At 48.2% G+C, this 15939-nt stretch overlaps 1 protein-coding gene across 1 annotated transcript in view; it reads left to right on the plus strand.

Annotated features, from left to right (window-relative positions):
* Nucleotides 1-15939, plus strand: part of CACNA1E (calcium voltage-gated channel subunit alpha1 E) — a 420129-nt gene that overhangs the window by 279366 nt on the left and 124824 nt on the right. Inside the window, exon 9 of the mRNA XM_081111805.1 lies at nt 14568-14671. Within this exon, the coding sequence (XP_080967931.1) occupies nt 14568-14671 (104 nt within the window). The remainder of the gene's footprint in view (nt 1-14567; nt 14672-15939) is intronic.

The following is a 15939-nucleotide window of genomic DNA, read 5'->3' on the forward strand; positions in this document are numbered from 1 at the left end:
AGGCATTAGGGTGAGTTAATTAAATGTTTGAACAAATATAGCAGGCTAATTTTTAAGTTGGTGATTTTGTATGGCCCAAGAATGATGTTATAAATATCCAAATGACCATTGGCAGAATAAAGGTCCCCACTGCCCCCCCCCCCCGCCCCACTGTAGAAACTAATAACTCCCATCTGCCCTGCTGCAGAAGCCGCCTTTCCAGGAGCCCAGCTTCTTCCTAAAACTTTCCCCTCACTGTGTTTTTCCAACGCACTGAAGCTTAAATCCTTCTGCAGGGCCAGGCTCAGCGTGGGCGTGTCTGATGCCTGGTCATCTTGGGGAGGGGGTGGGAGGAGGGCTGAACCTGTTGCTATGGCAGCACCCAGCTGAGATCCTGAACCCATTTCACTCCCAGGAGATTTCAGGGTGAATCAATCTCACCCACTCCCTTCTCCTCCCTCTCCATCTCTCCCCACATCCTTCTGTCATCCTTCCTCCTCCCCACTCAACCTCAGGCTTTCTCCTTCCTCAGATCTCTCTCTTTTTTCTGGATACAGCAGCACAGCAACTGCGGCTACCTATGGCGACTTCTTGTTTTTCCCTAGACCAGTAGTTCTCAGGTTTTAGCAAGCATCACCTGACGGGCTTGTTAAAACACAGACTGCTGAGTGCCGACCTTCATCCCTAGAGTTCTGATCTGAAGGTCGACGTTGGGATCCAAGACCCTGTTTCCCAAATGGTGCTGATGCTGCAAAGCCAAGGGCTGCTCTTTAAGAACCACTGTTCTAGACAATGTTTGCCCAATCTGAACCAGCGATGGCTGAAGTATTCCTTTATGTTTTGATTCTACATGATCTGATTAGCTCATTTGTCCATTCATACAACAGTGTTTATTGAGCACCCGTTCAGAGCACGTGGCAAGTACTTGCTACACAAAGAAACACAAATCCCTGCCCTCCAAGAGATCACAGATTAGTACAGGGGACAGACCAGTGAATAATTACTGTGTGATATGCTGAATATGACAGTGGCCTGAAAATAATAAAAGAAGTTTAGGAGTGAGCACTGTCTCCTAGCACTAGGCATGTGAAATACTTAGATAAGATGAATATAAATAATAATGAAGTATTCACACCCCCACCTTTTTAGGGTGAAGTAAGGGGAACTGAGCTTATTAACCTAATGAAATAATAGTAACACCTAATGTTCACGGAGCATTTCTTACATTTCAGTTACTGTACCAAGTACAGAGTATGTTGACTAAGAGTACGGGGGTCAGACTGCTGTCTGTAGTGCTTGCCCTGCCCCTTACTGTCTGTGCAACCTCAGGCAGGTTCCTCCGTCGCTCTGGGCCTCTGTTCCCTCCGCAGAGAAAAATGCTGTAGTACTAGTAGCTGCTTCAAAGGATTCTTAAGATTAAACATGCTAATGTAGGCAAAATGTGTATGTGGATTGCTCCAAAAAATGTTGACTCTTACTATCGATAGGTTGTGACCTTGTGCTGAATATCAGAGAGTTGGCCTAGAAAAGTGTATACTCTACAAACTAAATAGAGTGTCAGGATTTAACCAAGAGAATGGTTTGGGGCTGGGGCTGAACGTGGGGATTAGGGACCTCAGGACAAGCCTGAAACACTCCTGGGGCACCAGTCAGAGGGAGCATCCCTTGCTGGGCAACCAGGGAGTGCGTTCATCCAGAAGGGGTGTCATTAAAGCTTTGAATGGCTGGGATTTTGACAATGCATGCATGATGATTATTATTATTATTTTGGAGAGGATGGGGGATTTTCAGGACTGAGTCTTTTTTCAATTTCTTTATTGATTAAGGTATTAAATATGTGTCCTTATGTAACCAACCTTCTAACCAATATATCTGCCCCTTTCCCCCCTGCTTAAACCCTCCAGTGGTTGCCCTGCCAAGTCTCCTACCAAGGCCAACCCCAGCCTAAACTCTCTAGCTCATCCCACAGCCTCTGCCTCTCAGTGAACCAACTCACCCGGCCACACCCCCACATAAACGTAATTCCACCCCCCGCTCCACCCCCACTCAGGGGGTTGAGGGCATGAGTGAGGATTGAGTCTTAAAAGCATTCCTAGCTGAGAGAAGTCTCTACCCCACAGAGCTTACGAGGGTAGAACCTCAGGCCGGGACCTAGAGTTTCAAGCTTAGCTTTGGCATTGAGAGAATCAGCCTTCCTTGAGAGGTACCTTTTCTCCCATCGCCTTTCTGCCCAAATGCCATCTGGCTGATGCAGTCAGCACTACCTGGGTGTTTCCTAGCAGTGCCCACCACGCAGAAAAGCTGTGCTTTCTGCTCCCCCCACCCGAAAGGACTGTCCTCTCCTCCTTAGATACCACCCCCTTTCCTGACAGATGTGGTTCTCTGTTCTTATTCCGAGACCAGGGAGTGCTCTCTTAGTCTTTGTCTGGCTGGGGTCCTACAGCATCCACCTTCGTGTTGAGTGTAGAGTCTGCCTGCCTGGGACCCAGCCTCACAGACAAAACTGTAGCTGGGTGCGGCGGCAGAATGTACCATCCTCTCCTGAGCTCATCAGAGATAAGAGAGATAGAGCCTCTCTTCTTCTGGAGAGGATGAGAGGAGGAAGTCCTCTGTGGCAACATACACCTGGGAAGGGCTCGCTACGTGATAATCGCTGATGGCCCCTCTTGTCATCCACTGACTCTGCCCTCTTGGTGATGAAAACACCTCTAGACATTTAATTAACTCCGAGAAATCCCCCTTTTCATCACCTTTTCCTTCTTGTCTCCCTTCTGCTTGCTTTAAATCAGAGACATGCATTGAACTTATTAACTTATTTATTCATTCAGCGACCACTTGGTGAGTACCTACAGAGAGCTAAGTTGGGTTCTGGAGAAGATGCATAGACAGATAACTTACTCCTTGTTCTTGAGGGGTGTCAAGGCTACACCCAAGCAAGCAGTGGTCCCGGCACAGAGCTGAGCGGTCTGGTAGCGTCCTGTACAGGGACATGAGAGTAACTGACTCTGGGAAGGTTTCCTAGCAAAGGGTTAATCAGGATCTGCAGAGAGGCTTTTCAGGTGGAAAGGTGGAGAAGGTATTCCCAGCAGTGGGGGCAACATAGCAGAGGCACAGAGATATGAAAGAACATGGCATAGGAGAGAATTACAAGTGGGGTGTGGCCAGGTGAGTTGGTTCACTGAGAGGCAGAGGCTGTGGGATGAGCTAGAGAGTTTAGGCTGGGGTTGGCCTTGGTAGGAGACTTGGCAGGGCAACCACGGAGGGTTTAAGCAGGGGGGAGAGGGGCAGATATATTGGTTAGAAAGGACAGCTTTCCCCTGCTCTGAAGACTGAAGCCGGTGGTGGGTGGAAATCACTTGTCCCACTTTACCAGGTTACTCTGGCAACGGAATGGCTGTTGCACTACTGGCCGGGGAGCTTGCTGTGACAGTCTTTCAACCTTATCAGATATCCAGGGCAGAGTAGAAGCCACTGCGTGAAGGTATGGACATCAAAGTATGGGAATAGTGTGACATCTGGAGAGTTACCGTGTGAGATTGGTCAGAAACTATTTCCTCCACTGGCTGTTGTAAATACAGTCAGTCCTCCATATCTGTGGGTTTTGCATCCACAGAGTCAGTAGACCTCGGATCAAAACTCTTTGAGGAAAAATAAATCCCAGGAAGTTCTAAAGAGCAAAACTTGAATTTGCTACCTGCCAAGCACCACACTGAATCCATGGGAATAGAGTGATGTGTAGGCATGCCCTGCGGTGGCCCATATGCAGGTTTAGGTTATATGCAAACACTATGCCATTGTATAGAAGGGACTTGAGCATCAGAGGAACTTGGTATCCACAGGGGTCCTGGGACCAATCCCCCCTGGATACCAAGGCTTGACTGTACCTGCATTCATAGCACTGTTTTCAAATATGTCCCAAGTTAAAACAACATTATTTCTATCCCCCCACCCACCATACAAGGGGCGACACAAGGTAGTGTCTTGAGAAAGTCAAACGTGGTTTGGATTTGGGGTCTACTCTATCCTGATTGTGGGACTTTGGGCAAGTTTCCCTAGCTTTTCTGAGCCTGGATTTTATCGTTTAACACATAAACTTACAATTGCATCTCTCTCACACCTGGTTGTGAAGATTAGACTTCATGCTGGTTTGGTGGCCAGCCTAAGAAGTGCTTTAACAAGTGGAAGCCACGATCATTTTTCCTCCTCAGATACACTGGAACCTTAGGATACAAGTCACAGGAAAATATTTAGATGAGGATGTTTTCAGCAGATTCTCTTAGCGCTTCCTGAAACAGGTGTAATCGGGTTTATGGTGGAGCTGCCATCCAACAGCTTTATAGGCATCCTCTTGTCAGTCACCTGCCATCATTGGTCTCAGTACCTTCCACCCGAATACACAGCAAAGAAAGTGGTGCAAAGAATGATAAAACCTGAAAGGGATTCTTTCCATGGTGCCCAGAAGGGAGAAACAGTGATCACTATTTTATTATCTCTATTCTATTTCAACCTCGTTATACTCCCAAACCGATTGGAATGCTCAGTCAAAATGAACATTGTGTACCTTAGGGGAAAGGGGAAGGACCAAGATATATTTCTAAGCAGAGTGAACAAGACAGGAGAAATCAAGTGATACAAGTGAAGAGGAGGGTTTAGGGAAGTGATCGAATCAGAATCTGAGCATCAGAGTCCCGAGAGAAGCAGTGAGGAATGTAGGTCTGAGTGGGAAGGCACCCCACATCTGTTGTCTGATGTAGGCACCTACCCAAGTGAGGAATTCCCTCCTCGGTGTCCCTGACAGATGGTCATCTGGCACAGTGATTCCCATTCTTTTTCATATCATGGCACACATAGAAAATAACATTTGTATAACACTAGGGTAAATGGACAGGACTGCTCACACATGGAGGTGAGCAGCCTGGGGACTCTGGTTGTGCCAGGCTCAGCCAGTGGCCGTCACGGGTGAGTGGAATGGTATCTCAGGCACACCTGGAGCCCAGCGTGCTTTGAGAAACTGATCCGGCAGGACCAGTGGAGCGCCTCCCCCACCGTACTTTCAGGCAGTCGGGTGATAAATAGGCATGTAGGACCGGGCATTTCATTATCACCATCAATACCGATGCAGATTTACTGGGCATGCTTTCCAGAGATCTGTCTTGGATTCTGAAGATACAGAATCTTACATGCCATGGTTTCTTGCTTTCAAGCCATTCTAAGGAGTAAGTGTGCTTCTTGTGGCCACAAAATAAATGAAGCTAACTGGCCTGGAGCTCCTCCAGGCATTAGTAGAGTGAACAGAAATAAAATATGCAATTCTGTCTTTGAGAAACATTCACCTCTAATGGGAAGGTAAGACCAATATGTGAGAGACAGAAGACCTATAAAGAAGGGGTATAAATAAGCATAAACAAAACCTCAAGTGCAGCACTTAATGTTCTGTTTTCTATTATGGGTATTTATACTCATAATTTCGTCATCTTACGGATGCCAAGGCCCTTGAGGACTGCTTTCCTTTCTTATTCATCTTGTGTAGAATATACACTCAGAGTTTTGAATGAATGTGTATGTACGGCAAGGTGAGCCCGAGTGCCAGGGAATTCTGCGTGGAATGGAGTGCTGTGCTTAGGGGAAGCCTTACAGATCTGAGCATTGTTTTCCAGGAGGAGAGAGCTCAGGGTTTGGCAAAGGGAGGGGGATACACAGGAAAGAAGGAAGAGCTCATGGAGAGTGAACAAGTCCAGACAGACATTTAGGCCAGTATTCAGGTGGTGCTCCTCCTTGTCTTGCCTTACTTACTTCTGTTGACAGCATATCTCTGTGGTCTCATCATTCACCCCCTTCCCTCTCCTTGGACTCTCTTCCTCTCTTGATTGGGCAATCTAAACCCTCCTCCTACTTCAAGTCCAGGTGGAGGTACAACCCAGGAAACCTTCCATGACACTTCTAGCCTTCCTCCTTTCTTCCTTAAATCAGATGGCAGTGTTCACAGGTCTGAGCTCCATGCTCTGAACCTTTAGAAGAAGTGAGAGACTTCATTAAAAAGGTCTCCAACTTGAGGTAGCTTCCCAATGAGATCATGAGGCTAGACTAATTATATACAATTTAGTACTCAAACTAAGTGTGGAATAGCGGTGCAGAATAGAGGGGCTGTGCAGAGTGGCCTGGAGGCCAGGAGTCCTGCCTTCTAGTTCTGTTTCTGAAGTCAACTAGTAGAGTACCTTTCCATAATTGCTTAGCTTTTCATTCTCAGTTCTTCATCTGTAAAATGAAGGTTTTGTGCAAGATATTGTGATTTCTTCTGGCTTTATAATCTGCAAGATGAGGAAGGTTAGAATAGTCATATTAGACTGAATGGAAAATAGTGACTGGTTCACTGGAAAGGGCAGGGACCAATGGAAAAGCAGTAGATGATGGTAACTAGGATTGGTCTGTGAGGACCATGGCATAGAGTGGAGAACCAGTTAGGGACTGGTTGAAGACTTGTTGCCCTAGCATCATAAGCAGTTTTTTTAGAATACAACAAACCCTACACAAAGCTCTCCTAGTGTAGAGGGTCTGTCAGCCTCATGTACCCTTTGTCCCTGGATCTCAGAGGAAGGGTCTCTCACCTGTAATTCTTTGCGCTCTTCTGGTGACTGACTTTCTTGAAAGAGGACGTCAAGCCTCTCATCAGCAAGTCCTGTGAACGGGCGAAGGGCGTTTTAGCCAAACATCAGAGGATGCATCCTCTTTAATTTCCTCTTTAAGTCATCTACTCTGGCCAACCTGCATTTGTGGTGGTGTCAGAGCAACACACTTGCCATTCCCCAAAGCAAGGCAGCCTCCCTGCCTGGATGGTTCGCTGTAGGTCAATTGTCCTGGCTTCCCAGTGGCCCCAGGAATTGCTGCCTCCTCAGCATCCTGGGCTGCAGTTGAAGGGCAGGAGGACTTGGTCTTTGATTTTTTTTCTTCTAGCATTTTGTTTTGTTATCTCTGACCATAAAAACAAATGAACAAAAAACAGTTACTGCAGAAACGTTGCAAAATACAGAAAAGTATAAAAAATGTTAATCACTTATTTCAATCCCCTCCCGCTCCCCCCCATGATTATCACTGTTAACATCTTTTACTATTTTGACTAAAAAAGGATTTTCCTCTTAAAATTCATACAAGATCCTGAACTATAGAAACAAACTATTCTTTGGGGGAAATTCTTGAATCTTTTATTACCAAAAATGTTCAAACATACACAAATGTAGAGAGAACAGAATATTAAGTCTCTGTCACCCAAACCCAGCTTCAGCAGGTACAAGACCTTTAAAGGATCTCTCCTCTCCATGTTGGGCCAGAACTCAGAAAGGAAGGCAGCAGGATAAACATTCATAAAAGATGATCTTGGACGTATTCGGATTTAACCAAAGAGATCCTGAGCACAGCAGGGCCCTGACTCCTGTGGGTTTTGAGGCACTGGCTTGTGTGGACACGGTCATGGCGGCCTTTCTGGTTCCATGTGGCTCTGCCTACCCCCTCTGTGTGATATTTGCTCTTGAGTCATCTTGCCAGGAGTGTGGATAGGTCTTCACTTACATCTATGCCCAGCACCAGTGGAGAGCACCGCCCACGACCAGGATGGGGCAGTGCTTGCCTCTCATTCTGAGCTGGGCTCCTGGCCTGGAGCTCCTGCCCTGGTCTCGTTGGCATCAGACTGCTGCCTGTGGCTGAGGGTGGAGAGCCATCTTCCTCTGGCTCTCCTCTTTGTCAAACTGGTTCTGCTCCCTTTCCCCACTGCTAAGGGGGAGAATCGATGGTGAAATGTCCCCCAGGAAGTTACGCTTTTGCATCTGGATGAAGACATGATGCATCCTCAGTGATGGTCACTAACGTCCAGGGAATAGGCGGCTGCCGGCCATCAAGTCCGGGAACTTGGAACAAGCAGCTTTTCTGCAGAAGGTGTGGAGGCCCTGGTTCCTGATTACTTATCTCCCCGGGTGAAGCTTGTTTGTGTGGGGAGACTTGGCGGGTCTATTACACGCACTCAGGGATCTGAGACATGATGAAATGCTCTGCCTCAGGACTGGCAGGTTCAGCTCCTTGCCGGGTGGCAGCAGGTGGCTGAGTTCCACTCTATTTTCCCTCCACGGTTCCTTCGCCCTCTTTCTTGCTGGAGGGCTGGGAAGACAGCTCTCATTCTCTGGCTGCCACATCCTAGCGTCGGCTTTCCTGTTTGTTTTTGTTCTCCCCTAGAAGCTGGTAATAGTCTGGGGAGGATTGCTTTGAAGAGACCTGGGACTAAATGATAATAGGGAGAGTCCGGAGTTCTCAAGAAGTTAACTCATTGTGGTTCCAGGTTGTGGCCCCAAATCTGATCCTGGGACTAAACGATATAGGGAGAGTCCAGGGTTCTCAAGAAGGTGACCCAGGTCTGCTCCAGGTCACTTTCCTTGGTTGGGTCTCAGTTTCCTGTTCTACCAAGTGACAGGTTGTATAGTGTGTTCTCATAACCTTCCACGATCATGGCTAGACTGGCTAGTGTGCTGGAAGCCAGGTTGGGCGTTCCCGGGCCTTTAATTGCCCTGTACGTTATGTCCCCTTCCTAACACGTGAGTGTGGTCAGAGGCGTTCATGTGGCTCCGCCCTTGGAAACACCATCCAACTGTGCGACGCAGGGGCTGGGTGTTGGCTGCTTCGAAGGTTGTTCAAAACCCTGATGAGACAGGGATGTCATGCCTTCTGTCAGGTTTCTTATACATTGATTCAGGGGCAGAGATTCTCTGAAAACGATTTATTGAAAAATTAAGAAGGGACTGGTAAAGATACGAGGCGAAGTTTAGTTTCAGTGGTTCTACCCTCCAACCTGATCCCACTGGTAGCTCCGGAGTGTGGATTACACCCCAGAGGTTGTCCCACTCAGAGGCAAAGGGGCTGGGCCATTAGTAGCCCCGCATCCGTTAGTTATTGGGGACAGGTTCCCCCACCCCACCCCATAGGCTGGCATAAATTCGTAGGTGAGGCAGAGACAGGCTTCTGATCATGTGCAGGTGAGCCCTTAGCAGCTCTCGCGCATAACTGCTAGGGGATGGGTGCACCTACTGGTAAAGGGGACCTGAGCGGGTATAGCCCAGAATCTGCCACAGCGGGTGAGTGCTAGACAGGGAAGGTGCAGGAGGGAGGAGGGAAAGGGCTATTCTGAATGGGAGTCCTCAGCAAAGAGGGAACGTGGATGACTCGGTGTACGCAGGGAGATAGATGTACAGGCGAGATTTCCTGATCAGGGTGACCTCAGTCAGGATGCTGTCCCATTTGCCGAGGGTAGATGGTACCTAGGAAGGGGCTTGAGGGCAGGCCTGGGCATATGGTTCAGTAGAACATCCACATGGGTCTGGTGGGGTTCATTCCAGAAGCTCTCCCCTCCTTTTTTTTCTTTCTTCTATGTCCCTCACCTCTTGATACTTCTTACACTTAACCTTTCCCTCCACTTTCACCTCCATATGAGCCTGTTCTCTCCATTTCTGGCCTCTGCTGTCTCGGTGAAGGTAGTTTCTTGGAGTCTCATGTGATTCCTTTCTCCAAAAGTTTCACAAATCCTTTCCTGAGCACCTGGGTATGATCAGACACAGCTGCACTTCAGCACACTCACCAGTTCAGTTATGCAAATACTTGTGTGCTCATCTCCTTAATGTGGATCCGTCCGCTATACTGTTTTAGACCGGCCATGACCTGAGACTATTTGCTCTTCATTTATCTCTAACGCCTGGAAAAGTGTCTGCCACACACTGGGTGGTCCACAGATTTGTTGAGCACAATGCGGCATTCTGCTCTGAGCCACGGACTCCACGTCCCTTGGGTGGGGAAGGAGCTGTCGCACTGGGTGCTGGAATGATGTGGGGGCCACAGGGAAGCAAGTGCCCAGGTGTGTTGCCCTTAGGGAAGGTGTCCGGCAGTTGAATCTATATTCAGCCTCTGTGCCTCCCCCGCCTCCCTGGCCCTGTCTGAGTTTTCGCTCTGTGGTGGTTGGCAGAGGCCTTGCACAGTTGCGTTTGCTGAGATGGATGGCCTGGCCTCTTGGCAGCCATCCCTGGACCTGAGTTGGTTGGGAAACCCAGAGATCTGTCTTTTGAGGTGGAGCCCAGAGGCCAGTTTCTGCCCCCACCCCTCCCAGCCCCAGGACACTGGAGATTCTGGAGATGCTTTTGGTTGTCACAACAGGGGGTGGGCGAGCGACTGGCTCCTACCTGGTAGAGGCCAGGGATGCTGCTAATGCACCCACAGGACAGACCCCACAACGAAGAGTTCTCCAGCCCAGGCTGAGCACCCTGCTGTCACTCAGTCCAGGGCTTGCCAGCAGGTGCTGCCTTCAGTCTGGGGAGCAGGTGTACCCCAGAAACCCTTCATTTTTTTTTAAAAGGGACCCTGGAGTCAGTATCCTAATTTCAGTCCCAACTTAGCCTCAGGCCAAAGCTGCTCTGAGAGGCGAGTTCACGTTTTCCGTTCTCCGCAGAGCCCTGTGGGACCTTCGCAGAGCCCTGTCTCCATGGGCGGAGCCCAGCCCTGCCCATGCAGCCTCAGACTGGAGAACCAGGGACCCCTTCCTGTTGCTGTCACCATCCCTCTGTTCCTCTTCCATCCTGCTCCCCCACCTTCCTCCAGCTTCCCCAGCCCCCCTGAGATTAATGTGATAATTGCCGTGTGCACTTGTGTACGCAGGGAGTGGGTGCGCTCACCACCCCCAACCAGGCAGCTTCCCAGAGGAGCACATTCCCTCTGTGTCAGGACTGGGCCCCGTTGAGCACTCCTGTGCAGGTGGGCTGCCACCCACAACTGCCTTCTGTCTCACCACCCCGTCGTGTGCACGTGTGCACGTGTGTGTCACTCAGGGACTTGGCAGGTGAGAAGGCGGGAAACAGCCGGCCTGCCAGTCTAGGGGCTGCGCTGGGCTGGGTGGGAGGGCACGCAGCATCTTAGATGAAGAGGACTTGCTCACAAAGCATAGCACAGAGCCTGCCTCTGTGATGCCTGGCACTCAGCAGGGGCTCCGTGATGGCGGGAAGGAGGAGGCTGGCCCTCTGTGTAGCTTTCTTTGCAGGGAGGGGCCTGGTTTACGCTTCAGCGCTCCACAGTAGAGATCTGGGAAAGGTTCTCTGCAAGACACTCTGGGGCCAGAGTCGTGCAGGATGCGTTTGGAAAGCTGTGGGTCTCCTTCCCCAGGATCTTGCTCAGAGACCTTAGCAAGGCTGCCCCCTGTTTCTGAAGGAAGAGTGAGTCCTGAGGGGAAGTAAAGTGTGATGATCCTGCGCACCAGCCACTTGTCAGAGTCACAGAGGCAGAGGGCGGCGGCAGGGGGCACCGTGGAGAAGGAAGGAGAGGGAGAAATTCTCCCACCCCCTTTGGGGTACAGACATATATGCCCCAGAGAGAATAGGCACAGCTGTCAGCGTTTTCAGCTTGGCGGCCCTGACTCGACCTCACGTGGTCCCGGGGCACTTGCTGCCTTGGGAATTGTGGGTTTCGTCTTCTTGTTGAATCTCAGAAGACACTTTAGTAGTCATCTCTCCTACACTGGACAACTTTATGGTTGTTTTAATAATGATGAATCAGAAGGAGATTGAAGCTCTAATTAGCATCAGAAAGAACCTTGCCTGTTTGGAGGAGGGAAGTGTGAAGTCCTCTGCCTGCCCCCTCCGGCTGAGGCATGTGACTTGGAGCACAGGGACTGGGTGTGTCATTGATCCATTGACAGGCAAGGTGATGTGAGGGTGAGGCCACCTGGGGAGGAAGGATGGGAGGGAGAGGAGAAAGGTGTTCAGAGGGGGTGGCAAGTCTGTTAAAAAGGTTTGTGAGTAATCTCTGGGCTGTCGAGCTGTTTTCTCCAGAAGAACCTTTTAAACTGTCAGTCATCTCTAACACCCTCCCCGGGTGTCATGCTGCTGGCTGGTGCTGGGCTCCTCCCAGATTTCCTTTTTCTCCCCATCTCCCCCTCCTCCTCTCTTGTTCATGCAACAGGCCCCAGTGCCATAGTGGATGACTTTTTTCCTTTTTTAAGCAATTCAGACAGAGCTGCACAGATGGAGAGAGGGGGATATCAGAATGATTTTTTTGGGGTATATTTCAAACATGAGAATCATCTTATTCAAATCATGGTTGTTTATTGATTAATTGATAATTATATGTGCCAAACACTTTGTTAGGTGCCAGGTACAGAAATGAGCAGACAGTTAAGGCTGTTGCCTTAGTATATGTTATAGCAAAACCAAAACATTCTCACAAAACACTGAATAAAAAGTCACTGTTCATCATTGGTATTTTCTAGAAGAATTAGGAAGCAGGTTCCAGACTCTGGGGCAGTGAGGGGAGTCCTTTTATCCCTGCATTTCACAGGCTCTACTTCCTGATATGTTTATGGATTTTCCTTGAGAAAGGGGGTTTTATAATCCAGGAAGTATATAAAATGATGGAATAAACTAAGTTAATGCTCCTTTTCTTTTGTGTGGGTCATCTCACAGGCTGGAAGAGGGGCGGGGAATATAATTTGCTGTGTTTCCCAAGTTTCTTTGGTTAAAGAAGCCCGTTTTTCACAGAACACATGAATAGCCTACCGACCTCAGGCAACGAGCACACAATTTGCGGAACACTCTACAGCAAGCATGTCAAACTCAAAGGCTAACACGGGCCAAATAAACAAGGTATGCGGCCCACGGGCTGCAAGTTTGACATGCTTGCTCTACAGCATCTCTGGCAAATAGTCATCCAACTGAAATTCCTTTAGCTCTCTTCACACTGTAGCTCATTCACTCCAAAGACACCTTAAAGGTCACAATGTCATCGTCACCATCGCTGACACCAACTAATGTTTATTGGCAACTGAACTCTGATCTGGGTGCTGGGAGCAGACTCAGTCCTTGAAAACAAAGAACGCTGAGGGGTACTGGCTAAGCCATAGAGTGAGTGAAACCTGTTGGTTTTCTCCGCCGGTGTGGCTCAGTAGTTGAGCATCGACCCATGAACCAAGAGGTCACCTGTTTGATTCCCAGTCAGGGTTCCATGTCTGGGTTGTGGGCTCCATCCCTAATGGGCATGCAGGAGGCAGCCAATTGATGTTTCTTATCAATGTTTCTATCTTTCTGTCTCTCTCCCTTCTTCTCTCTCTAAACAGTGCAGGGGCAAAACAAAAGGTACAAGTTCGGTGAAAGAGGTTGCCTCAAAAGCTCTTTTTAATGGGAAAATTTACGGTACGGCGATGGCTGCCATAATAACCAGTGGGAGGCTGTAGTCAGTGGACTGACATACTTGAATGGGAGGCAGAAATAAAATGAGATAACTTGGGGGAAAGCAAGGTAGAATGTCATAGAAGTCCACAGGAAGCATGAGTTCAAGGAATCAACATACGTTTGCAAAGTTCAGTGGAATGTAAGTCACAGAGATGAGAAACACTTTGCCATAGGAATACCAAGCTCACAGCTTCATTGCGCTAATTGAGCATGTGAGTTTGAGGCAGGGCATTTGACTTGGATGCCCTTTTCTCCAGTGAATTGGGGATAAAATATCTTTCCAGAAATTGAGTTTCAATCAGGTATTAATGTTTTGGAGGGAATTTCAAAGCCCTGCCTATGTAAAATGCAATTGAAGGAAGACTATTGAAAAGATTTGGGGTTGATATCATGGGGAGGGAGAGTCAAGGCGAAGCTAAGTTGAGAGGCTCAAGTGTTAGAGAGGGCTTTTTCAAAATGCTCCCAACTCCTACTATGATGTCCTGGCAAGAGTTGCTTCTGCTGGCTACGTCGTGTGGCGTAACGCTCCCTCAGCCCCCACCATTCAGGGGCCTTGCCTTTACCTTGCGGTATAAGAATCTAGAATATCGGGGGATGGGGGCAGGTGGGGAGAGGTCAATGGGGGAAAAGGAGACATGTAATACTTTCAACAATAAAGAATTTTTTAAAATCTAGAATATCATGCATTTTTCATGTCACTGTGTATTAGCATTCAAAAGAGAGCAAGGCATCACTCTTCAAATCTAGATTTATTTATTGTTTTGTCCGGAGCCTTGCTGGGGCCAGGCCTGGGCCAGCTCTGTAATAAGGGACTATGATGGAAGAAAGCAAGCCAGAGCCCAGAGAGCCAGAGGTCAGGTCAGGTCAAGGGCTGAGCAGGATGCGGGTGGCCTTCATATCTCCCAATGCAACCCTGTCAGGGCCTTGGCCAGCATCTGTGGAATAGAGGGATGGGCACAGCCTGCCCCTGTCTTTTTGAGAATTGGGCCAGTTCAGAAAGCAGGAACTCAGAAGCCGTGGCATCCAACACCGTAAATCCAGGGATTGTTTGCATGATCTTGGAAAAGCGGTTGATCTTTCTGCATTCTGTTCTCTCATCTGTTAAGGGAGGATGTTAAGACTATTGCAACTCAGGATGTGACATGAGGCTGATGCAATGTCCTTCTCTACGCATATGGGAGAGTGATTTAACCCACAGTTACGCCAGATTGGGAGTGGAGCGAGGCAGTGCCTAACAGCATTGCGCTGTGCTTATTACATTACCTATGTGGGAAGCTGAAGCACAGAGGCCTTCCGCGGGCACATGGTTTGGATGAATTATTAAGGAACCATGTTTCTTTCTTTCAGACCAACGATGCCTTAGGAGCCACCTGGAATTGGCTGTACTTCATCCCCCTCATCATCATTGGATCCTTCTTTGTTCTCAACCTAGTCCTGGGAGTGCTTTCCGGGTAAGCCACATGTTCCTTTTAACCTCTTTCTAACCGTAAGCCGATGTTCCTGACTCGGGGCAGATGCATTCATTGAAGCTTCATTTAGAAGACATTTACGGAGCAGCCCCTATGTGCTGAGTGGTGTTCCCCATGTTGGGAATGCAGTAGTGAATTATCTTTCTAGTCATCTTTATTATTCTTAGGAAGTAAGAAAATCCTTAGATCAGGTCCAACATTGAAGACAGTACCTACTGAGAGTTCATTTATCCGTCCATCCTTTCATTTAGTCACTCAGCAGTCTGTGTCAAACTCTTGCTGGTTGTTAGGGATATAAAGTTGAATAAGATACAGGTTCTACCCTCAAAAGATTCTTTATCATGTATTGGACATCAGAGCATATGTGAAGCTTGGATTACTGCACATCACTCGTCCAGCACTCAGAGTCCACGGCCCTGGGAAGCATTGTAAGGAGCATGTGAAGTATGGGGCCTGGTTCCTACCTTTAAGGACCTTATGTTTTGGGGAGAGGGCAACACAAATACTTGAAATATTAGTGAGTGGGAGCTCTTTTACCGACTAGTGTAAGGTGCAGGTCATTTGTTTGGGGGAAGGGACAAATCTGTATCGTCTGATGTTATCAGAGACAGTTTTGTGAAGTGTCAGGATTTTGTTTGGAATGTAAAATGCATTACCAAGCAAGGGCTTGCTGCCTGATGTGCATAGAAGCCAATGCTATGACACCAGCTTTTGAGAAAAGTAAAAGGTATTATTACAAGATTGACCGGGAAGGAAACAGGAGACAAGGCTCAAATCTGTCTCCCCAGTTGGAGGTTTGGAGCAAGATTTAAGGAATTTCAGCACCAGAAATTCCTGGACAGCGGACCCTTCTCTTTCTGCAAGTGTTCTGGTGGTCGGTTCAGTCAGGTTCTGGTCCTTTGATTGCTTGGTGGGGAGCAGTTAAGGCCTTACAAGTGTTTCTCGAAGTGGTATATCCAAGGTTTAAACTTTGGTTCTGGGTCTTGCTAGAAACAAGAAAGGACCTGTTTGGGCTGATTCTGTGCTTGCATATGTAATAAGATAAGATAGAAAATATGGGCATAAAAATTCCAGGAATGGGAGCATAATGGAAGATGAAGAAAGGGGACTTGTCTTGGAAAGTGAAGAGACTCTAATGCAACCAAACTTAGAGTGGAAATCTCACTTGGGGAAATGAAAGGTATAAGATAGGAAGGAAAACACCACAGTAGATTTTAGAGGGTCTTACGCTTTTCTGAATAAATTGAACT

Source organism: Myotis nattereri (assembly GCF_964212035.1).
Source record: "Myotis nattereri genome assembly, chromosome: 18".
NCBI lineage: Eukaryota > Metazoa > Chordata > Mammalia > Chiroptera > Vespertilionidae > Myotis > Myotis nattereri.